The 26,273-nt window shown below is 38.7% G+C and overlaps 1 protein-coding gene across 1 annotated transcript in view; it reads right to left on the bottom strand.

The window, feature by feature from the left end:
* Positions 1 to 26,273, bottom strand: part of PARD3B (par-3 family cell polarity regulator beta) — a 1,014,759-nt gene that overhangs the window by 176,782 nt on the left and 811,704 nt on the right. Inside the window, exon 19 of the mRNA XM_004576910.3 lies at positions 26,137 to 26,247. Coding sequence (XP_004576967.2) covers positions 26,137 to 26,247 — 111 coding nt within the window. The remainder of the gene's footprint in view (positions 1 to 26,136; positions 26,248 to 26,273) is intronic.

The raw sequence follows: 26,273 nt of genomic DNA, 5'->3' as shown, positions 1-26,273 counted from the left end.
CCAATACAAAACTACATTAAATCTTTTTGAATCGATGTTTCATTTTATTTTTCACAAAGCTATTTTTAACTGAATTAATATTTTTCACCATTCTTCCATTTCTGCTTGGGTGTCCATATTTTCTAAATGGTCTCCTTAAGTATTATCCAATTTTTCTTGTCAGTCTAAACTAGCCCTAATGCAGTAAGGGAACTAGATTGATGGGACAATTTGTCATTTACTCATAACAAACAAATATATTTATTTTTGCATAGTAAATTTGAATTTTCTACAATGCCAAAGTACAAATGTCGTTCATTGAATCCTTTAGGTAGACATCTCATTTGTGATTTTCTGTTTGTGTACAAAGGTTGAGTGTTTCCTGGTTTTCAGGACCCAGTATGTAGAAATTATATGTGAATGCCCCAGCTTTGCCAAAGGCCACTAGGAAAGAAGCATGTTGAGGTTTTTCATTTGAAAAGTCTAAATATTCACTAAATCAAGTAAAGGCAACAAACTTTTGGAAGCCTCTAAGAGTCACATGTTCTTTCAGAGCATTCTGATTTGGGAGAATCTAAGGGAATTAACCATTTTTTTTTTTTGCTTAGGTGGCATGACAAAAGAAAATATTTCCATATTCTATATGGCCTATAACCAACCACATTTCTCACTTGTAATCTTTTTTATACTAAGTCAATTTTATATTCTAAAATCATGGCAGTCACCATTTCTAGCTACTAGTTATTTTTTTTTTTTACAATGTCAACTGGCAAAGTTCTTTACTACCTTCCCACTGCTACTAAATATGTCCATTTTAAAGAAAATTGCCATTCGGTGAAGCTTCTCCTATTATTGCAATTTACATTTTCCCTAAATTTATATCTTGCTCAGATCCATTAAACTTTCTCCATTGCTAATGCACTGAGTTCCTGTAATTTGTATTCTTATAATGTGGACAAATTTCTGAGAAATGCTTAGTAAACATATTTAGCTTTCCTTAGAAAATTAACTCCAAAGGGGAGTATAGGAGTGGTGAGGGACCGTCTGCAGAGCACTTAGGATATTTGACAATGCATGATTCTCTAATAGCAACCCTATAGACAGTGCTCCTACAAAAGATGTCATTAAGCATTGAAGATGCTAAAGAAATGCTCCCCAGGCTGCCAGCCAAACTGATACTGCACAAAGAACTGTAAGAATCTAGCCTTCGGCAAGCTCTGCTGGGTGGATAAAGCTCATAACTTGTTGATGCGTTTTATTCCTTATTCCTCATTGGCACTTGCAGGTGGCAAGCAATAGTCTCTATTTTTTTCACCTAGTTTTTATGTGCCCACTATACGAATCTGTGGGAAGCAGGTGGGAAAACAAATGTTTGTACTACAATTTTCTAGAATACAGAACTCTTTATTTTAGGGGGTTGTTTAATCTAGATAAGTCAACCACAGACCTTTGCCATAGTGATGCTTGTTATTATACGGAAAAGAATGAGGATCAGCCTCTTGTGGTGGCTGGGTGAGTTGGCAGATTGGGGCATTACAATTCTGTATAAACTTCCTGCGGAGGAAACAGGAAAAATACAGAGAATGAAAGGAAACCAGTGACATTTCCTTTCCCTTCCCTTCCAACCCTTTTCCTTCCATTTTGTCACCTGAATTCCACACCTGGCTGGTGCTCCCCTGGACCTGTTACGACCATTATCTCTAAAAGTTGCATAAACATGTGCTGATGCTTAGGGAATGTGGACATCTGTATTATAGATGCTGGCCTGTTTCCTTTGTTTTCTTAGCCACAAACACCAGACTTCGCACCACACTTCCCATCTGTCTCCAGGTTATTTTGCATCTTCTTTAGAAGAACTTTGCCTTTACAAAAGGACAAAGAGGTAGCGTGATGCTTCACAGCACCTGGAAAAACGTGCCCAAGAAGTGAGACTGTGTCGGTAGCTGACCCAAACATCAACACAAAGTCTTTATATGTCACGTTTCCATCTGATCCACATGTGAGAGACAGCCAGATCCTAAAAAGCTGAACTCCCTGCATTGTGGACAGTGTAAAGAGAAGCAGAAGACACCATCCTATTTACACAGGAGGCTTAATTAGGCAACAAAAATATTTATCCAGACACAGTATTTCCTGTTGCACTAACTGGAACTGTTCTTTCTGATTTTTTTTAAAGATAGAAGACTTTGTCTTGAAAAACCACACAGAACATTCTTACAAATCTAGGCACCAAATATGGAGCCTATCAACAGTTTGGCTTCTTTGATCCCAGCACTTACCAAGTATTTGCTTAGTAGTAAGAATTGTTCTGGGCTAGACAGACAGCAAGGAAAGGGTGTCGCTGAGTGCAAGGTGGAAGCAGCTTAGCGTGTTCTGCAGAAACAGATTTTCCACCCCACTTCCTAAAGGGCAGGGATAGGGGCTTCCTGATGGGGTGCCAAGTTGAAGAGGGCTCCTTGTCATCTGACTCTTCTCTGACTACTGCATGCACACACTGAGGACAGAACACCCAAAAGCAATGAAATGGCACATGCTTCTCTTAATGAAGGCTATCGCTAGACATCTCACTTTGGAAAGAATGCATTCCTTCAACAGCAGCCTTGAGGATCTCTCAAAGAGCATATTTTATTCATTTTAAGGTTATTTGAAAGGGAGAATTATTTACTGAGAGAGACAGAGAGATCTTCCATCTATTGGTTCAGTCCCCAGATGCTGAAATAGTCAAGACTGGGTAAGTCTCCAGGCATCTCACATGGCTGCAGGAGCCTAAGGACTTGGGCCATTTTCCACTGTTTACCCAGGTCATTAGCAGACAACTGGATGGGAAGTGGAGCAGATGGATCTCAAACTAGTGCCCATATGGGATACTGGTTCTACATGCAGAGGCTTAAGTTGCTGTATCACATCAATGACCAGAAGAGCACATTTCTCTGTTTGTAACACTTCCACATCTTCTTTAAGTAATACATGAAATTCAAGCTCATGCTATGATCTGTGAGGCCACTTAACCAGTCACTGTTTCCTGGTCACTGAGATGTTTGAGCTACTCTTTGTTTCCTTATGAAACTGTATTTCTAGACCTTCGTGCCTTTGCCTCCGGTTTGATGAGGACTTTCTGCTCTCCGCAGGAAACTCTCTTCTCCCTTGCAAATAGCTCATCACTGAGACAGGAGTCTGCACTCCAGAACCCTTTCCAATCCCATCTCCACACGATATTATTTTATTTTCTTTATGCTTCTATCATTCAATGATTTTATACTTTTTTAAAAAAAGAAGTATTTTTTTAATTGGAAAGTCAGATATACAGAGAGGAAGAGAGACAGACAGGAAGATCTGATTCATTCCCAAAGTGGCTGCAATGGCTGGAGCTGAGCCCATCTGAAGCCAGGAGCCCAGAGTCTCCTCCAGGTCTCCCACGTGGGTGCAGGATCCCAAAGGATTAAGCTGTCCTTGACTGCTTTTCCAGGCTACTAGCAGGGAGTTGGATGGGAAGCGGAGCTGCCAGGATATGAACCAGCACCCATATGGGATCCTGGTGCATGCAAGGCAAGGACTTCCGCTGCTAGCCTACAATGCCAGGCCCGATTTTATACTTTTCATGATTTAGTCACAAGACTACAAGCTTCATGAAAGCAGGAACTCACTTGCTTATATGTGCTAAAACTCAGTTCCTAGTACTGTGCCTGGCATGTGCTAGGCATTTAATAATGTGAGGATGGAAACAGAGGGATGCAGGACCTCAGAGAGAAGCCATGCAGCTATGGGACCAGCGCTTAGATAGATATGGTGCTGATGAAGGAGGGGGCCAGCTAGGAACGTAGACAGTCCAGGAGGAGGCAGTGATCTGAAACCCTCTAAAGACATCAGCCCAGTGGACATCCTGACTTGAATACAGTGAACCTGATTTTTGGAATTGTAGCCTCCTATCTCTTAAGACAATAAATTTGTGCTGTTTTAAGCCACCAATTACAGGGCAAATGGTTGTAACAGCAGTAGGGAACAAATACTGACTAGGAGTCCAAGGCAGAGATGTTAGGACCTGAATGTTCAGGTCTAGCCCGTTTTCCTTCAGAAACTAGGCTATTGTGTTATTGTCAATCTTTCCTGCAATAGAGAAATCTGAGCAGTGAATCTTCACATCCAGTATCATCTACTAAAACAAAACAAAATAAAAATGGTAGCTGAATTCTGAGAACTTTTCTAGGGTATGTAAAAGGTTAACACAAATTCTGGGAGCTTTTCAAGTATATGTCCTATGGAGATTAAAAAGCTGTGTTTGCTGTGGAACACAGAAGAAAGGCCCTAAATGAGCGCTCCAAATGTCAAACACAACAACTACACTGGAGACATTACCATGGGTACAACACCTACGTAAACTGGCCCTGGCAGCTAACATCTGTAGCACAAGCCATGACTTCCTGCAAGAACTGTGTATTTAAAATAGGTGTTGTCAGCCCTTTCTAAACAAAGATATCGTCTTATCATCTCCCCAAATACATTATACAGCACACATTTTCTTTTGCATTTTTAATAAAGCCAAGCTTGAAAATGAGCAGCAATCTCTTTATTCCCCCCTTAGAAAATCTACAGTGACCTGCTTGCAAATAATACAGTGGAAATATCCCAGAAGAGGCTCTTGGTTCATTAAAATAATCAGCATATTCCAGTATGCATCCGTCCCTGAAATAATAACAATTCACTTCAATAAATTAATTATGGTTTTAATGAGTGAAATTTACATTTTTATGTCTGCCTTCAGATCTTTATGGGAGGCAGCATGTTCACCCATCCAGTTCCCTTGAAATAAAGCCTTTCAGGAAGAGACCAGAATTTGTCAGTGGACAGAGGGACACGCTTGTGTTTGCAACATGAAGAACAGGTGTGTGTAAGGAGACAGACACCCAGGGATGAAAACTGAGTTCTGTCCTTTTCTCATTTTGTGAGCATTGGCAAATTACTTAAGCTGTCTGTCATGTGTAACTGACAAATACAATTCTCTCTACTACTAACGGGAGGAGGTTAAATGACTTCATACTAGGAAAGCTCACAGAAGAGTATAGATGACACCTAAACAATACTTAGAAATAACAGTAAACCATCCACATCTGATGTAGGTGAGGTAAGAGAGACAATTCTTTCATCTTTGCACACACATACATCTAACTAGTAGTTCTTGAAAAGTGTACACAGCTTTTTCAGCTCTTTCACAATTCCACTGAAACCCTAGACAGAGTATAATGTTTTAATCCTGCATCAGCTGGACAGGCCAGAATACTCAAGGGATCAGGTGGGGGACTTAATTGAACTGTCTGCCTGCCTGAGAGCAAAGCAGCTAATGTTTTGGTTTGAAACTGTTGCATGTAAATATTTCTGAAACAGATCAACTCTTTAATTTGCCCCAACCAAACAGACTTTTTTTTCGAGAGTGAAGAACAGACATCACTTGAAAATTATCCTCCTCCAATTTTCAATCTGAAACATGCAAAAATATCAGTGAGTCCCAGGAGAGTAACCAATATTAGCTGGAAGCTGCCTTGACTCATTGACTCTGACTGTCACGGAGAGGGTGGCTGAACTTCTGCTGGCTTTTCCTTTTCTCCTCCACCCTGCCCTCATCTTCCTTACACAGTATTCATGTGAGAAACATAAACAGGTTCACAGAGTCCAGATCCATGAGACTTTGGTTCTATTATTAATAAAGAAGCTCAATGTGTGAGCAAATTCTATAGAATATGGAACATGTTTCTTCAAGCACTTGGGAACCTTTGGCAATGGATGGGACAAAACAAAACCAGTAACTAAAGTTTGTTCACCCCAGTTGGAGTTTTTCATTTTGTAACAAAGGCTCAGTTTATTCCCCTGGTTTTACTATGGTGATACATTACCATACTACCTGTGTCTAAGTGGGTAGGTTGTACATAACCCACTTAGCTATTGACATACTTGGGTAAACATTTCCAGGCTAAGTTATAGTTCATGGTTAAGCGGTTGAAGGAGACTTTGCGTTAGTTTGCAGACTACATCTCCAGTAGTGAAAATCTGTACCACAAGTTATCTTATTAACTCAACTAACTGCTGTATTTTCAGAAAGTTTTACCCTAAACTTTGCAATTATAACCAGTCAGCTTTAGAGAAAAAAAAAATTAACACAAAACACCATGGTTACCTGGGAAAATTCCTTAGGTTTGAAATGAAATTTTTCCTGAGTCTTAAATTTGCTCTCTAGTTAGCAGCAAAAATACCATGCATTATTGATAGGAATAAGAATTTTAATTTTTAAGAGTCTCTTTTAATTTGCACAGTTAAATTGTACTTTATAATTGAATTTAATGATTTCATTGCAAGTGTCTAGAAATACTGGATGATAAAGAGAGTCTGTTTGACTGGCCCAGCTTTAGCACTATTTTTCTTGACTGCTATATGATTCTGCAATCATATAGCATTTTATACTTAATTATAGCCTTTAGTACAATCTGGCTTTATTATAATTAGCTGTGCATTGGTCTCTCTCCCCTCTCTTAATCATGAACTTGTTGAGAGCAGAGACCAGGTTGTGTTTTACTCATATTGCCATTTCCCCCAAGTGACTAGCTGCTTGATTAATGTTTGTTGAATTATTGAAGAGTTCAGACCAAAAATAATTAAAAAGTCAGAGGTGAATCATACCAGAAAATATCTACCTAAATCCTCGAAATAAAAACGTTTCATATAACTTCAATTTGACCTTAGTTTTAAAGCCATGCCAGCACATCTCAAGGAGAAAGATCCAGGGATCTGAGTAGATTAAGTTAGTAGTCCAGATGGTCAAAAATACCAAAATTCATCATTTTAGGACTTCAAGAGAGATCTGTTTCAACTGAAGTGACCAAGTCAAGGTGACTTTTCATATGAGTAATATGAAAAATAAAAATTAAAAAAAAAGAAAGAAAAAGAAGACCTAACAGAAAACAAGGTGATAAGAATCAATGTTAATTTATGCAAGGAACACTGCTAGTTAAGAAGACACATGTTCGTTAGGTTTTCAAATGCTCAGGAAGCCAAACTCCCTAAAGGCCCCCATGAAAGAAAGAGGCCAGGGTCTCGACCATCTCCTGTCTGCCCAAATGGTATCCAGGGCTGTCAAACAAAGCTGATTCACAAACATTCCTGTATTTCAATGATGGGTAAATGTGACTGGATTGATCTTTCAAGAAAAGATCAAGCAGAAACTATGGGATGTAATATGCTCTGTATCTGGAAAGATGGCTTGCCTGCTCTATGTGAGGGTTCAAAGTGTTTCCTTTACAAACAAAAGCATAGTGGTTTACTTAGCTTAAAAGCCTTAGAGAATGTGTTTTTAGTTATTCACTTGGGGTTGGGACTGTTTTTGAGCTACTTGTAAGAATTGCAAATTCTCTCATAACACAGAAAATTTTTCTCCTTAAAAGAAAACAAGTAAGCCTGGAGCTGTAGCCTAATGCTAAAGTCCTTGCCTTGCATGCGCTGGCATCCCAAATGGGTGCTGGTTCTAATTCCGGCTGCTCCTCTTCCCATCCAGCTTCCTGCCTGTGGTCTAGAAAAGCAGTCAAGGATGGCCCAAAGCCTTGGGACCGTGCACCTGCCTGGGAGACAAGGAAGAGGTTCCTGGCCTCTGGCTGGGAATAGGCTCAGCTTCAGCTGCTGCGGTCGGAGGATCTTTTCTCTCTATCTCATTCTCTCTTGTATATCTGCCTTTCCAATAAAAATAAATATATATATTTTAAAAAGGTAACTATTACAATACTTGTACCATAATGAATACTTATCTGGCTTTTTAAGGGCTCAATGATGCTTAAAGGGACAGAGTTTATATGATGGCAACTTACTAGCATGGCGACTAAACTACTTGGGCCAACCAGTTCTATTCATTTCAGAAAACAGAGCCATATCTGTGCCTGCCTCTCAGCTGGCAGCCCCAAGATGGCAGGAGTTTTGTAAGGTGAAGAAGCACTCATTTGTGGCAGAGTTGCTCAATTCTCGACAGGTACCGCGGGACCCTCTCCTCGCAACTCCTGTTGGTCTCTTTTCAATGCCTCCCTCTTTCTCCAAGCATCCAATTCTCTCTTTCAGTATCTTATGAAAACAGGTAATGTATAATGTATAATGATTCATTTAAACTTGAAAAATGCTACTTTCCCAACACATTAAGGAATGGTTATTAATTGTTCAAAGGGGAATTTTGTGTAGCACCTGCTTTGTTTGCCTAAAGGCACATTATCTATCTAGGTAGCCATCTAGCTACCACACACAAAAACATACACACAGTAATATGCTTTGTCACGAAATTCCTATAAACAGGAATAATTTCAGACAGCTAAACTACCTTCATATCAGAAAGATGAGTCAAACAACACAATGCAATAAGGCCACTTCTCAGCTGGTCTATGCCTGCAACTGCTTATCATTTTTGTTAAGTTGAAAAAAAAAGGTTCCTTTTGCATGCCATCTGATTACAAGGAAATATAAAAATGAATGTGTTAGTTTATGAATCAAAATCATGTCTATATAGTTTCATAGATTTTCAAATAATCTTGAAAAATTGTAAATATATACTAAATATTTTAACTTGTGGTATTTGGAAATATGCCTCAAATTCCCCCATCTTAGTTGGCATATGTTTCATAAAATGTGTTCTTTTCTGCTTACAAACAAAATCACTAGGTATGTCTTTGAAAAATAATTTACATTTTGGTTCACATATCATACTCACTTATAATGTCTCAATTAAAAACATTATTTGAATTCAGACTATGCAAGAAGCTACTTCATATTGATGTCCATATTTCATCTTGCATGGGCAGCTTCAATTGTGTATATATCTTCCTTCTGAATATTTTTACTTGACAATATGAATTAGTCATTGGTGTTATTCTTATTAAATATTAGACTTCAATTTTTTATCTTAAGTCATACATACATTTAGTGTAACATGAGTTTTCTTGGCAGTGGACATTTTTCTGTATTTTAAAAATTTAATTTCATATAAAGTGAATTTTAAGATATTCACAGATTAGAGATATAGTAATATCTTTGATTTTACAAAGATATTAAAAAATTCTGACAAAGGTATATATGTAGTAATATTGATACACAGTCATTTAGTCATTTCTTTCCTTGCTTTTTCTTTTTCTTTTTAAACATGTGGCACTTGCCTTTCTGTATTCAGTTCATTTTAACTCAACATGATGCCCTCTAGTTGCAACCAGTTTGATGCAAATCATAGAGTTTCATCCATTTCAACAGCTAGATAAACTTATGTCTTTATACACACATTTCCCATTTTCTTCGTGCATTCATTTGATGATGTTCCTGTTGTTTGAGTCCATCTTTGGCTGCTGTGAATGGTGCTGTTATTAACATGGGTCTGAAGGTCTCCCTTTCATACAAGGTGTTCCCGTCTATCAGGCCTACACTCAACAGTGGGATTGCCAGGTCAATTGGCAAATCTGTTTCTAGTTCCTAAACAGGTCTCCCTTCATACAGTTTTCCACAGTGGCTTCACTAATTTACATTGCAATAAACTGTGGTTTGCTGGCAAAATGATTTATATGCCTCAAGAATAATGCCTTATTTCTTAATATGTTTATAAAATAGACTTTTATCTAACACTTTTCTCTCTTAGGCTTTATTTACCAATCTTTTGAAATTAATGAGATAGACTATAATTACTAGAAACATGATTATCAAGGTTTAATTTGCTCCATAAAAAGTATGTAGAGAAATTTACTCAATTCAGGTTTAATAATGCTAAAAGCAGTAAACTATCATTTTGAAACCTTTTGTTAGAGCTCATTTTTGCTTTTCCAGGATGGAGTATTGAATGTTCACTGTGGATATTTTTTCATCCTGACCACTGCAAAATAAAAATCTGAAATTTGGAAGTCCAATTGGTAAATTATTCTGTTTTGACTTTCTTATTGCACCCCACCATGACAACATTAAAAACATGTGTTACACCACATATTCTCTTTACTCCAGTATTTTTTTCTTAAACATAGTCCATTCATTAAAATACCCTTTGATGCTTACTCAGCTAAAAACCTTACTTTCTTGCAGAGACTCATTTTCTTTAAATGCTTAGACTACACACACACACACACACACACACACACACACTTCTCTGGATATCACAGCTTCTATTAGAGACAAGAAAACATTTTAAAATTATTGAACAAATATCAATTATGTCTATGTTCTCAGTGTCAATCTGAATTGGAAATGTGCCATATTTTACATCTTCGTTAATAGAATTTTTAATTAGCTGTTGATACTATCAATAATAGAGCTTGCTATTCTTTTTAAAAATAATTTGAGCAATTTCTACTCATCTGATTTTTAATTTTTAAAACTTGGTACATCAATAGGATAAGCTTTTCAAAAGTAGGCAAGAGTTTTCTGGAAAATACCTTAAGAACAAGAATACAATTATTTTCCAAAGATTTTTAAAACTTTAGCCATTCAAAAATTATACAGGGGGCCCGGCAACGTGGCCTAGCGGCTAAAGTCCTCGCCTTGAACGCCCCGGGATCCCATATGGGCGCTGGTTCTAATCCCGGCAGCTCCACTTCCCATCCAGCTCCCTGCTTGTGGCCTGGGAAAGCAGTTGAGGACGGCCCAATGCTTTGGGACACTGCACCCGCGTGGGAGACCCGGAAGAGGTTCCAGGTTCCCGGCTTCGGATCGGCGCGCATTGGCCCGTTGCGGCTCACTTGGGGAGTGAATCATCGGACGGAAGATCTTCCTCTCTGTCTCTCCTCCTCTGTGTATATCTGGCTGTAATAAAATGAATAAATCTGAAAAAAAAAATTATACAGGAAACATTCAACAGTGAGTGATGATTTTGCTAAATATCTTCTCCACTGGGATGTGAGAGAATAAAACAAGTAGAAGTCACAATCTGAGTTTCAGGAGAGAATTAGGGTCCAGAAAAGAAGATAAGATAGGAAATTGTAGAAGAATATATAACAACCAAAGTTTTATAAAAGATAGGCCCCAATTATTAGCAACACAGACGCCTAATTATGAACTTTGAGTTTAACGTTATCACCTCCTTAAAACAGTGACTTGATGGCATAAACAATATTCCAACCACCACTGCCCTTTTAAATAATCCTTCATTTACATTACGGTTATATAAGTTTGCCCCTGACATATAATCTCAACTTTAAATTTTGACTAAGTTGGCTCAACCCCCAGAAACACTTAACTTTTGACTAAAAGTCAAGTTTCTTGCACATGACCAAATATCTTTTTCCATGAAAGGAAAGCTTTTTGAAAGTATCTGGAATCATTTGAATTGGATAAATTTATGCAATGGAAGAGACTGGGGGCAAGGACTCCCTCCTGATTTCACCTCACACTCTAGGCACACAGCACTTTCATTTATTTTTTTTTCACTTGAAGGTTTCAGGATAATAATTCAGAGCTGGAGAACAAGTGGGCAGAATCCTGCTGGAATAGCCACTGTGCTGCAGTGATGTGCTGTTCTAATGCCATTCACCAGTGATCATGTTTGGTCATACCATTTCATGGTTCGAGCGAAGTCTTCCTTTTCTAAACTATATGGCTTTCTCAACCAGTGATGCTAATTCTCTTCTAACAAATTTTCATTTGAAAAACAAAATAACTGTAGTTTTATATTTGTTCATTCATTTATACATCCATTATTCAACAATTCCTTATTAAGAACCTGTCCTATGAAAAATAATGTATGAGATGCTGAAATAGAAAAAAAATGATTATGACAGGATTTTCCCAAGGAAATTGCAAAGTAGTGAGGGAAGAGAAGGCAGATTTTTTAATTAAAAGCATCTAGAATTCCATGTAGAAAAACAGTAACAATAACAACAACGTTTGTGTTTATACTCTGTGCCAAGTATTGTTCTAGGTAATTTAAGTATTTCACCTTATGAAAATGTCATAGGAACTCCTCCCTTCCCTTTTTTCTTCCTCTCTCTCTCCATCTCCCCCTCCTTTCTTTCCTGTCCCTTCTTCATTTTTATTTTTTCAAATAAGTTATCTGAGGATCAGACTCCTATAGCCAAAATATGAACAACAATGGAAAACTCTTGATCCAGTAGTGAAGATGCCTGCATCCTAGGCTGGAGTCCTAGCTCCAGCTCCCGACTCTAACTTCCCACCGATACAGTTGTGATGTAGCAGTGTTGGCCCAGTTAGCTGGGTTCCTGTCACCCACATGAAAGACTTAGCTTGGCTGGACTTAGTTTTAGCCATTGCAGGCACTGGGAAAGTGAACCAATGCATAGGGGGTTGTTTTCTTACCCAGCCTTTCTTCCCACATTGTAGCCCCCTTTCTCTCTTTCTTCTTCCCTCTCTCTCCATCTCCAATGACTTTTTTTAAAGTATAATCATACAGATGGAATAAAAAGTCAGATTTCAAATACAATACTATTTGATATTAATGTTCACCCTCTTTCAAATAAACACCGTCTCTTTGACATTTAAGAAAAGGAACTAAAGAACACTATGGTAAGTAATTTTATCCCGAGTGTTTAATGGGAATAAGTTTCTTTCAACTTGCGTAGTTGGGGAGCAAGGGAAGTTTCACTGAATTTCAGTTGTATTCCAGACAATGATAATGGTTTTGGTGATGGCATAGATTGGGAAGTGCTATGGCAATCTCAAAAAACATTCCAGTACAGCTGAGCATAGAGGACATATTGGGGAGAGGAAAATCAGGTTACAGGGCCTGGTTGTGCGATAGCTCAGTGGCTAAATTCTCACCGTGCATGTCTGGGATCCCACATGGATGCCAGATCGTGTCCCAGCTGGTCTGCTTCCCAACTAGCTCCCTACCTGTGGCCTGGAAAAGCAGTAGAGGAAGGCCCAAAGCCTTGTTGGCAACCTGCATCCACATGGGAGACCAAGAGGAAGTTCCTGGCTATTGGTTTCATATCAGCTAAGCTTCAGCAATTGCAGCCACTTGGGAAGTGAACCAGTGGAGGAAAGATCTCTCTCTCTGTATCTCTTTCTATATATCTGCCTTTCCAATAAAAACAAATACATCCTTAAAAAAAGAAAAAGAAAACTAGGTTACAGTCAGAGACAACAGGCCTTGGAGATATGATTGTATGCAATGGGCAAGTCATGGAAATTATTAAAGAAATGACTTTGATCAAAGTTATTATTATTATTATTTAATTGACCTATTCATCTCCAACTTATTACATCTAATATATCTTCTTCAATAAATTCTGACTTCACAAAGTATTATTATGTACTTGTTAAGTTCCTCTAGGAACATGAATATTATAGCTCTCTGTAAACAGCCAATTGCTATTACAATTGTTTCTAAAAGGGGCAGTGCCTTCTAAGTGATCTCTTGGAGAAGCAGATGTTGGTGCCAAAGCCTGCAGTTGTTTAATCTTTTTTCCCTTCCCACTGGACTAAAAATTTTAATAAAAAAAGAAATGAAGCAGAAAGGGGCAGGGGTTTGAGCATGGGAATAGTCAAGTTCTTCTGGATATCAAACCAAAGCACTGTAAAGGTAAGAAGTTGTTAAATTCAAGAGCACACACAAACAGGAGTAACAATGTGGAAAGAGGAGAGCAACAGTTGTATACCATTTCTATCAAAGACTGGATTCAAAATATTAGCAAAACCATGGTCATTATGCACTCCTTAGCATTATTCATAGAATAGAATTGCATATAATAGAATTGCAAATGGGAGGATTTTGTGAATTTCATGACTGCGGTTACAAGTGTGTTCTGCAGTCACATAGACCAGGACTTGGAGAGGTTGGCAGTTATCTATGCCACTTTGTCCCTTCTCCCTGAATTTGTTTCCATGACTGCCAAGCATTGGCTTCAGCCAATGCTCTGTTGTGCTGTGCTGGCATCCCATGCCAAGCTCACTGTGCCTGAGGGGCAACTCCCCTCTTCTGATCAATCAGAAATGAGAAGCTTCTTGAATGGAAGTCTCTGGCAAGACTTCTAGCTAGGCAAAGTCTACACTCCAGTTGGCCTTCTTCAGCATAGTGGGATTTAACTGAGCAGCTTCACAGATGGTGTGTCTCTGAGCAGTCCAGGCTCCCAAGGGCAACTCAGAAAGTTACGTGGGGATGTGAATCCGCAAAGTAGTTCAGAACATAGCACCTATAGTGAACAATGAAGGAGGGGCTTGCTTCATAAGTAAACCTTGTAATTTTTATAGCAACTTGAAAGATTTCTCATTTCACAGATGAGAATGCTGAGACTGGATACAGGTAAGTAGGTTGATAGTATGTCTAGGCAGTCTGAAGTTTTAAACTCATGTCTGAATCACTTCCCAGTGTAATTTTCCCCTATGTGTCTCTTTGGATACCCCCTGAGGCAGTTTGTTCCAGATGTGGCTATACAAATAATTACTGAAAAAAAACGGTTTCAAAATATCCATCCTTAGGTTGAAATACATACCTTCTGTGTATCTACAGTGTATTTCTAACTGTATCTCTACTATCTTTCTATTAATCTAAAACAGAGCTTTCCAATATTAACAACTGGCATTTGGGGTCAGGTAATTCTTCATCTGGAGATGTTTTAGGCACAATAGATTACTGATGGGCATCAATGTTCTCCACCTACTAGACTCTATTATATACCTCCCCACACTGTGACAATTAAAAATGGCCTCAGATATGGTCAAATGGGTCCTGAGCAAATTTCTATTAATTGAAAATAAAGAATTAAAAAGAATAACTGTAAAAAATGCAGAAAATACACCCAAAGTTTGGTTTCTGTAAGTCACAGGGCTAGGTTGGGATTTCCATATAAAGGATGTGAGGGGGAGCAAAGCAGATTTCAGAAGACAATAGGTTGATCATCCTTATAACACATGGATTTTGTTGACCTGTGTGAACAATAACTAATTTTCTCTCACAGAATGGATGTGTTGTCATGGGAACTTTCCAAAGCAGGATACAATATAACATACATCCGCATAAGAGGACATAAAATTCTAGAAAAATATGATCTAATTTATGAAACCTTGATGTCTACATTTTTCTGAGCACTTCCTTAAAAATTACTCACTACTGCATTTTCCAGTTCCAAGAAAATTCACAGTAGATATGGTATTCACTTAACTTTCATTTGTTCAATTTTTTTCTTCTAAATAACTTAACACATAGAAAATATTTTACCTAAGCGAAAACCATGAAAAGAGGGCTTTCGATATTGAAAATCATTCATCTCATAATCATAAAAAGAGGGATCCCAAGAATATATACTTGCAAGAGGCTTATCCAAAGTCATGAAAACAAATCATAAAATGATAATCCTTGGTCTTAAAGAGTCATCTTCAGATGGCTTTCTACCCAGTTACAGGGGTCATAGTTAAATAGTGCCAAAGCTTTCACAGAAAATGTCCTCAAGTTTTTACAGTGATATACATAACTTTCATCAGATCAACTTTTCTCTATTTCTGATTGACATGAAATTCAGTGAATCACCAAAGCTTACTGAACATATATTTATTTAATATGTGGATATTAAGATAAAATATCCTGGACCAACAGAATTCAGTCTCTTTCCAAATTCATATCACATCAGATATTATAAACATTTCAGTGGAATCACTCCAGGTAGTTTTGAAAAATTCTTTTCAGAATGTATTACAACAGCACTACAGTTGCCTACAGAAATATGTCACTCCTGGGTATATGAATTGAAGAATATACCTTTAAATAATTTTTAAAAAGCTGGTGTACTTTACAGAAGTTTGTCTAAATGACTGTTGGAAAGCATGCCAGTCAAGTGATTCATTTTATGTATTAATCCAACTCAGCTGACAAGCAGTTGCTAATACAGCACTTCTAACATTGATTCTAGTTCCATAAAAGGATTCTGGCTCATAAAAAATGCTGGCATGGCATTAGGATGGAGGTGCTCCCATTTCTTTTCTATAGAATATAGTACGGTGCCAAGTTTTGTTGATGACCACAGGCATTTCTGCAGGTGTTACAAAGATTAAATGAATGTACAGATATTAAAGCTACCTGCATCCCTCCGTGTTTCACTCCTACACCACCCTCCCTAAATTAGAGGTAGTTCTTGAAAGACCATCCCACATTTGGGCTATTGTGTGAATGGGTTCAGGGTGGTGAGGGTGTAGGGTCACCAAACCATTTACTGTACTACTATGTTGTATAGTTTCTCTTTCTCTCTTTCCCTCCTACCACCTCTCTCTTCTCCCTGTCCTCTGCCCCCTTTCTCCTCTCTTTGTTTTCTCTTTCTCTCTTTCTTTTCCTCCTTCTCTCTCTTGCTTTTTCTTCATTCTTAGTGCTACTGTATAGTTATCATTCTGGAGAAAGTGGCTGTCCATAAGATTCAATAGTGATCAGCAAATCTTATTTCATTCACTGAAATGATTAGCACTATGAAAAAAAGAAATATGATAGCTTCTGTCTGTTAAAAAAAAGAGAGAACCTGACCTTGTCCTGAGAAAAGTCATCTAGTAATATTTTTCATAACTTCCATGTGGTGATGATCTAATAAGAATCTAAAAGTAATTAAGTAGATGTTTTCAGCTTACTGAAGTCTTATTCAAATACACATTTTTATCTGGATTCTAAGGGAGCCATAAACTAGGGCATTTTGAAAAACTGGGATCTAATCCAGTTCATGATCTGATCAGGGTTCAATGGTAATAATAAATTGGGACTATTAAAACTGGGAATCATTCCAACATTTTATTTTGCCCAAGCCACAGGAACTAGCAAATTCTACTGCAAAAGACAAGGATATTCAGTGACGAGTAAAACCATGCTGAATTAATCATTTGCATGTAATCATGCCAAAACATGGGTGTTTTCAACAGTTTAAATAGTGCCAAAGTTTAAGTTCAGTAAATAATTAATTATGAAGAGTCATTTGGCAAATTAAAGAAATCAACCTTCTGGTTTCTTTAATAAAATATGCATCTTTTCTAGGAGACAATAATGACAAAATCCTATCAATTCATTTGTTGTGCTGTGTAGTTAGGAATGTTATATTATGTAAGTCACAACTAATATATTAATTCCAAATGCAATCCTTTTCATTTTTTCCTTCAATGACAATAAGCATCTTCATCTTTCAATATGAACAAATGTTGGATAAACTCTAGCTTTATTCTGGTTCTCATTTCAATTTCCAGTAACATAAAAATCCTCCATAATTAAATAAAATGCTGAGAGGTTGGGAATAGATTTTCACCCACTTGAATTCTCAAACTATAAATGGTTTCTGAATGTTTTCATATCTCAAAGATGCATTTCGTTTATGTGGGGAACTTGCAGCTGCATAATTAAATCTTGGTTTGCCAAATATCAAAAACACATGTATTGGTTTAGACTAAAGCAACAGGCCACAAGCAGCTCAGCTGATAAGGCAAGGGAGAAGCTTCTGCAGTTCTTGGAAGGCTTCCCAAAAGGAAAGGAAAACTAAGAACCTTGAATTCAGACACTGAAACTGATTAACTTTCCTAAATCTTAGCTTCACTCTCACTTTGGCATTCTGTTCAGCTAGTTGTTGAAAACAAGAGCCATATGTTTTCATACTCCTCAAACTTGAAGAGAAGTTGGCCCTCTCCCCTTCTCCATCTCCTCGTTTATCCCACTAAGATATTACTAATGGTTACAACAAAATGTTTTTAAAAAAATAGTTGTTTATTTGAAAGGCAGAGTTACACACACATTATACAAGGAGAGAGATATCTTCCATCCACTAGTTCACTGCCTAAATGAATACAAAGGCTGGGGCAGGGCCAGGGCCAGGTAGAAGTCAAGAACCAGGAGTCTGGTACTCTATCTGGGTCTCCCACATGGGTGGCAGGAGCACAGGAGTACCATCTTTTGTTGGCTTCCCAGGAGCATTACTGGGGAGTTGGACCAGAAGTGAAGTGAATGGGACTTGAACTGGTGCTCATATATTAAGCTGGTGTTGCAGGCAGTGACAACCCACTACACCAGAGCACTGGCCCCAATGCAATATTTATTTAATAATATTTTGCTTTCTGAAAAATAAACTCTCCTATGATGTCAGAGTAATAGAAAATCTTGGAGTTTATACTGCATTTTATTTGTCAAAAATTTTACTGAAATTTTCATTTAGTTAAATTTTATTTCTGGAGCAATATTATGGAATCTGAAAGGAAGGCAAATTTTGAGGCTAAGGAAGATAGCTTTCCTAGGAAAATAATTCCAAGCAGGTGGCAAGTATTATGGTATGGCAGCTTGAGATTTCACTTAGAAAGCCTGCATTACTACATCAGAGTGTCAGGGTTAAGCATCATCTCCACTTTTTTAAAAAGATTTATTTATTTATGTTGGAAAGTCAGATATACAGAGAGGAGGAGAGACAGAGAGGAAGATCTTCTGTCCGATGATTCACTCTCCAAGTGACCACAACGGCCAGTACTGTGCCAATCCGAAGCCAGATGCCAGGAACTTCCTCCAGGTCTCCTGAACAGCAGTCCCCAGGCCTTGGGCCATTCTCAGCTGCTTTCCCAGGCCACAAGCAGGGAGTTGGATGGGAAGTGGAACTGCCGGGATTAGAACTGGTACCCATATGGGTTCCCGGTGAATTCAAGGTGAGGACTTTAGCCGCTAGGCTATGGCACTGGGCCCTATGCATCACCTCCACTTTCAATCCAACTTCTTTGCACACCCTGGGAGGCAACAATGATGGCCCTGCCATTAATATGGGAGACCTAGGTGGGGTGGGCTCCTGGCTTTGATCTGGCCCAGAGATTGGAAGCTCTCTTTTCTCCTCCCCTCCTTTGCCCTCCCCTCTCCCTCTCTGTCTCCCTTTCCTCCTTCCCCTTTCCTTCTCTCTCTATCTCTGTCTCCCCTTCTGTTTTCATTTCAAATATATAAATAAAAAACAGAATAATCTTAAAAATCCTTGGCATGTGGGGGGCATTTTTCTTTAACCAATCTCCACTTGACTACTGATATTAAGAGTACATGTACTTGGATACTTTATAGATGCATGAATCTGGTTAATTTCATATTATGCAGGTTATAAATTTGTTAGGCCTTAGAATATCATTTGCATGTTAGGACAGTTCTTGCTGGCAGCTCATGATTCTAATTGGCATAATCTGAATTATGGAAACATCAATTTAGTTTGATGAAAAATTCTAGGAGAAATCTTTGAAAGCAATATTGGTTCACCCTTCTTGAAATGGATATAGATCTTAAGAACTCAAGTTTTACTGTGGCACATCTTACTGATGCATGAAGGAAACAATGAGCTTATTTAAGGCAGGGCTTCACTGCAATGGACTGCTTGCCTAGTACCAAGAAGAGACACTCAGTAAATTTAGGAAATCACACATGAAATCAAGAAAATCCCATTACATAATCTTGAGTACATAATTTAGGTTTATACATCCAGATGAGAATGTATAAAAAGCCAATAAACCAAAGCTATTGTGAGTTCTAGAAAGCTTGCTCTAGGAAATCTAAAGTAAGTTCTCCTCATACTTAGATGTTAGCAGTTTCTTCGATTTTATTATTTGAGAAAAAATCTAGAGACTGCTGAAGGATAAACACAGCATGAATGACAAACAGGAAGATTTGGGGCGGTATGTCACTTAGTGTAATTACATAAATGAACATATGATTAAGTATTTTGTTTCAATATGCATAAATACAATTAAAACTGTTACAGTAATATATGTTAGGGATTGAACTTTATGTAACTTGTTTTCATCCAATATTTACCTGAGGTATTTAATTCTTAATGTAGTCATTGGCTTCTTATTAGATATTTCCAGCATCAACAAACTCGCTGCTTCAGCATACACTCTAATTTTTAGAATGCTTCTCCTTTTTATTTTGCTAAAGGATACATATTTTAAAGTAATTCTCCATTAATCTCTTCAAGGAAATAATTAAACAAATGGAAGAATGAATAAATAGGTAGACTGACAAGTAGGACAGAATGAAACAGGTATTGTAAGGTAAATCTAACTCTGTGAGCTACAGCTTTCTTCATTTTCTCCCAGATCCTTCAGAATTCTGTAAGACATGAATTTAGTGCACTCATTCTGTTTGTGTGTGAGAGGCATAGCATATTCCAGGTGTGATATGAGAGTGTAAGACTGAAATGATTGGTTTTTCCTTCATCTTGGACATGAATTTCCAGTAACATAGCCTAGGAACAGATTAAGTTCTTGGCAAGCACTTCCTCATACTGACTCACGTTAAATTTACCCTCAACTAAAACCATCAGGAAAATTTTCATATATTTGGTATTAAGTCAAACCTTCCACATCCTGTGTTTATACAGCTCATTTTTGGATCTAAATGCAAGATTTACATTTATTCCTATTAAATTTTCCATGTTTGATTCAGCCATTGTTTCAGATGATCTTTTTGACAGAAATATTACCAACCCCTGCAGTTTCTTGGCTTTTCCATTCTGATCAACAGGTTGTCAACACTTAGCAGGTCTGGGTTAAAAACCAGTTTTTCAGAAAAACTTCATGTTTGAAAGATTATATTAGTGTAATATGCATGAATAATCTTTGTATACAACTTCTAAATTAGCTAATGATCTTCCTAGAGGTATGCAATCTCTGGTATTGTATATTTCTCTGCATTATAGACAGGCTAACATGAGACAATGCGATTCTGATGTCCCAGGGAGGAGTTGTTCTGTTACTCTCTGTGAAGTTTGGAGGCCAGAATAGGGCTTGGGGGTTGGCTAATTCAGCTTTTAGTAGAGGGAGGGTGTCTTGGATATTGTAGGTGTTCAGCTATGTTCGTGTCATCAACCCAGTACATGACAGGAACAACTTCCTCCCTCTACTGTGTGCAGTTACTCAATCAGACATAGTTAAATGTCCCTTAAGGGAGGGGTGAGGCAAAAATTTCTTTGCCTGCATTGAGAACCACTCTTTTAGACTCTCACCTTCCACTGTAATCAGTGGCTCAACTCCCTCCCCCCCCATAATAGCTCCTGGACCTTTTTATAAATATGGTCATATGTAACATACACAGTACCAAAGGAGTTCCATGTCAGAAATTAGATGTGCAGAAATTAAGAGATATTAAAATCAGGAAGTAAATCATGGGGCAAAAGGGGAGAGATAATATATAACCCTGAATGTTATAGCTGAGGGGCCTAGAGAAGCTGCCAGGTGTAATGTCAACATCCCATTTGACCCCTGGTTAAAGTGCTGGCTACTCCAATTGTGATTCAGCTCTCTGTTAATGCATCCAAGAGAGCAGTAGAAGAGGGCCTGAATGCTTGGATTCTTGCCATCTGGGTAGAAGAATCAGATGAAGTTCTTGGCTCCTGAATTTAGCCTGGTACAGCCCTGTCTTGTAGTATTGGGGGGAGTGAACCAGGGGATGGAAGCTTCTTTCTTTCTGTCTCTCTTCCCTTGCCTGTTATTCTGCCTTTCAATGAAATAAAATGTTATAAGAAAATACAGGTGAGATTAATCTAGTGCAAAAGTTGCAAGAAAATTAAGCCTTCAGTTGGAACTATATGATAGAAAAACTGATGTAAGAGCAGGCATTTGTCCTAATGGCTGAGATGTTCACATCTCATATCAGAGTGTCTGAGTCAATTCCCAGTTCTGGCTTCTGATGCAAGTCTCCCACCAATGCTGACCCTTTGAAATGGTGGTGATGATCTAAAGTAGGCAGCAGGTTCCAGCAGGAAGTGACCTCTGTGCTGCTGGTGACTGAACACAGCAAGGGGTCCTCACCTGTTTGCTAAAGATTGTGGGAGAAAAGAAAAATGCTTCAGAGAGGCCAGAGGGAGAAACATGAACATGCTGTTGTCTGCATCAGGCAAGTTTTTCTGAGGACAATATTTTCATACAACAAAGAATAGTTTAAGGATATTCTATCCCAGCTGTAGTTGCCTTATTTCTAGGCAAGAATTATACCACTGGGAGAAAAACAGTCAATAGCTGACAACCATTCTGAGACCGGTTAGGCCAACTCTGTGTTCACTACACCAGTGCGCCAGCATGGTTGCCTATTTTATTTTACTTTATTTTTAAGATCTCGGGAAGGGAGCAGAGCACGCACTGTGCCACCATAGATGGGTGCACACCAGTCAGTGCCACACCACTGCCATTGCCACCACCATTAGCATGCTGGAGGAAGAATTGCAAGCAGTAGGGGTACCAGGTATGGGTTGGAATGTGGGTCACTGAGGGCTTGTTTGACATGTATAAAATGATTTCTGGGGACTTCAACGAACCGGGCCATTGTACCCACAGGTAATTAAGGCAGCTGAGAAGGGGTGGATTACAAGGGGACTATGGAGGTCCTCCCTCAGTCAGACCAAGGCACTTGCCCAGGCTCACAAGAGCTGGGAATGGAGAAGGACCCAGCCAGGCTAGGTCATAGTACTTGTCAATGTTCCCCAGAGCTGTATTTGGGGGTAGGTCCACTAGGGGTCTTTGGGGATTGCCTTGACTATGCCTCAGCACATACCACTGAGTGTTTGGGCTGGAGGTGGGCCATATCAACCTGGGCCACAGCAACTGCCAGCACACTTGAGAATCAGGGCTGACAATGGGCCTGGGAAAATATCTTTGGGGACATTCCAGCTTGGCCACAGCATCTGTTTTTGATGTGTGAGAGAGCCAGAACTTGAGGCAGGCTGGGCTGGGCTAGGCTGTAGCACACATTGGTTTGTGTGAAAGTCAGGGTTGGAAGAGGGACTCACCAGGTAGCTGCACACATCGGTACATGTGTTGGCTGATGTGGGGCCAGATGAGCCTGACCCTGTACCAGCTGGCACATATGAGAGCAAGGTCTGAAGACCTTCTAGATGAGATTTCTTAGAGAGCTTCCCAGTTAGACCTTGTACTTGATCCCTGACCTTAGAGCAAATCATGAAGACAGGTGGTCCGAGTCTGGAAAACATGTTATAGTACTGGGCCATCTCAGTTGCTGACCCTCATGCAACAATAGAGAATATACTCAGAAGTACACAAAAGACATGGCAGCTAGCTCATCTTAGCAAACAGAAGACTTTGAGTACCTCATCTGAAAATGGTAAGAAGGGCAGGTTGAAACATACTCCAGGCCAGGCTCTACAAAAAGCACCTTGGTTCGGAGGGACACTGAGATAAACAAGGACAGTCAATAGATCATAGAAAGAATTTTGCACCTCTGGTGTATCAAAGCTGACAACCTCTCAGAACAATCAAGACCATTCGAGTAACACTGAAAACATCCTTCCCCACATCTGGGCCACAAAGGAACAGCTCTGTTCCCAGGCACTAATGTAGCATGACAGCCAGGAGCGACACATTATTCTCCATTCCCTTCTCATGGACACAGGAGGGACAACTGAAACACATGTCACCTCTCTCCGCATCCTGATCAAAACAGAGGCCCACGTGGGTCTGTAACCCTTTCAGCTTTGTAATAAACATTAAAATAAAAAATTTAAAAGATGATATTCCAGCCAAATCCTGTCCCTTCAAGTCAGTGGTTCTCAGACTTTATTGAAAAGCCACCTTGGATTTGCCTTTTAAATGAAGTTTCCAGGTCCCCAAATCTCAAGGTTCTGCTTCTCCAATTTGGTGTAGGACTGAGAAATCATTACCTTTAGCCAGGACTCATTTGGCCCATGGGCTACACATTGAGAAGTACTATTACAAGAAGCCATATGCCCTGATATATACATAGTATGTAATGTCTTGCAAGAGTGTTGGAATAGACATGTAGTAAAAGATGAAAGATTTATACGATCTGAAGAGAAAACAGAGTATGGAATAGACATGTAGTGATATGCTGGCTCTTCAGGGAAAAAAATGTATTGACCACTTTCTGTGGTGCAAATAGTACCCCCATGGTCAATTTCAAGTTAATGATGGTTTAACAACCAGCTCACAAAATGCTTATAAGTTTGAAAAGCAGTTGATACAAGCTCACTTTGGCACTGAACAGTATGTTTAATTTAAGTTTCTCAAATACTTTGAAAAGAGGATATTCTAGTGAAAAACTATCACTATACCCATGACCACTAACATGAAATAACAAAACAATGAGATGGATTGAATCATGTTTAAAGAAAACAAATTTTAAAAGTATTAGGAAAAGGACAACAATAGTTTTTATTTCAGAATGTTTTGTCCCCAAATAATCTTTCAGTTTCATTTTTTGCAAATGCTTTTGAGCACACATATACTTTTCATTTCAGTTTATATTTTTCCAACATCACATCTCCATGAAGAGTGATACTCTTGCTGAGTGTCTTGAGAGCTGTGAATTGGTTTCCTGTGGGTGATGGAGAGCTAAGGCATGGGACTCCAAGGTTTGGAGCAATGCCAAATGTTCAGCCTCCCTACTCCATGCCCCTCAGCCCCTGAGCTGTTGAAATGCCCTTAGTCATTAATTCTATAGCATTCAACCATAAAATCAACTCCTTCAACTTTTTCCCCTAGCAGATGAATGAGCCAATGTTGTCTCTAGGAAACCCATATCAGATGTACTTTATGAGTTTATATGTGAGAAATAGCCAAAGTGGAGGCTAATAGTATAGTCCTTTCAATATTTCCACCAAACATTAAGTTAAAAAATTGGGCCTGAAGCCTATGTAGCCAGCCGAGGTGAATTTATAGCCCTGCTTCTAAGAATAAAACTCCCCCAGGCACCTGCTTCCTAACAGCAAAACCCAAAAGGAAATGAACTCTTTGTTAAAGACAACGAACCTTATGTTATGGGTTATCAATTTTCTAAGTGGTACACTGTTCCCAGCTACTAAGAAGAACTTTCCCTCATTACAAGTAAATACTGAAATACAAAATAATGTCAACTGTGTACTCCCACAAGTGGCTCAGTTTCGTGAAGATGAGGCCTGGGACAATGCTGCCTCAGTAGGTGAATTCTGGAGAGCAGCAAAGATCTAGGATGTAGGCTCATTTCATAGTTGACTTTTGCCAATATATACATTAAGCCTTGCTTGAATTACATTAGATGTTACAGGCTTGCTGAATCTTGGACCGTCATGGAGAACATCTTTCTAGTCTTTCGGGTAGCTATGCCAGGTGACGAGTCAACAAAAATGTAAAACACATGATTTCCATTTAACGGCCCCCCTTGACCCCACAACTGAACTTATCAACCTCTCAAAATGAGAAAAGGACTTTATAGCTTTCCCTCCCTTGTTACTGATATAGTCAGTCTTCTCAATGGGAACAGACTACAAGATAGGGGTCAAACATGAACAGGGAATACTCTTAGACTGCTGTGTGCTAGAACACACATCGAATAGGTATGGTTTCCTTGCAATAAAATAAATACAAGAGCTGACTCCATGAAAAAAATCATAAGAATCAATGTCACTAGGGGGCAAGTGAAAAGTTATATCAGATTGACTTTACCACGTACTCAATTTTTTTTGTGAGTTTTGTCATAATCTCAGTCTTTCTCCAAGCTTTCTCCAGTTGTGAAAGGTAAAGCGTTTTCAGGAGAAATATGAATATTCAATGACATGTTTCAAGACTAGACATTTACACATCCACTTGGGATAAGCGCCAGAGTTAACATCAAAGATATGTGAAGGACCTCTTGTCCAAATGGAACATTAAGCTCCTCAAACAGGAGGACTCAGCCCTTGCACGCTGTCATTATTTCAGTAAATGAAGACGGCCCTTTAACAGATGGGCAACATACCTTTCAGCTTGCTGATAGCCTAATGAAAGACTGTGGCTTTTTTTTTTTAAGTGAAGGACATGTAATTCTTAAATTACAGCCCCCAAATGGATATGGCAGAATAAAATTAAGAAGTCATTCAAAACTTGAGAAAAACTAGGAACAGACTGTGGGAATTTGATAGTTCCAAGCATCAAGATCAGAATGACCCTTTAATTAAATCCAAAGCAGGACATTTTGATCATAGGGGAAATAGGCATCAACATTGTCAAAATCTGGAGTGGCATATTATGGAATTGTCAGTACTGCTATAATGAAAACATAAAGTTAGTTTCTCCTCAAAACATAATTTAAAAATTCCCTAGAAAGAACATTTCCTTTCATATCAGATAGCTTTCCAAGTGTATAGCAATTTCTTTGCTTCTTAATACAAAAATAAAAGTTCTTCAGTTGATGGCTGCAAAAACCAAATTAAACACAGACTATGACTCAGATAGAGCAAGGGGTTAGTCTCTGCTCACCGGTCCTGCTCTTCTTTCATTTTCTCCAGCTCCTCCTCTTTCAGGCCGCCAAGCTTCAGAGTTCCTTTTTGCACAGCCTTCTCTCCCTTATCGTCTTTCTTTTTCCCAAATCTAGCAAAACATGAAAGAGGATATGA

This window comes from Ochotona princeps, chromosome 5 (assembly GCF_030435755.1).
Source record: "Ochotona princeps isolate mOchPri1 chromosome 5, mOchPri1.hap1, whole genome shotgun sequence".
NCBI classification, from domain to species: domain Eukaryota; kingdom Metazoa; phylum Chordata; class Mammalia; order Lagomorpha; family Ochotonidae; genus Ochotona; species Ochotona princeps.
This window is presented reverse-complemented; position numbering and strand designations above follow the sequence as displayed.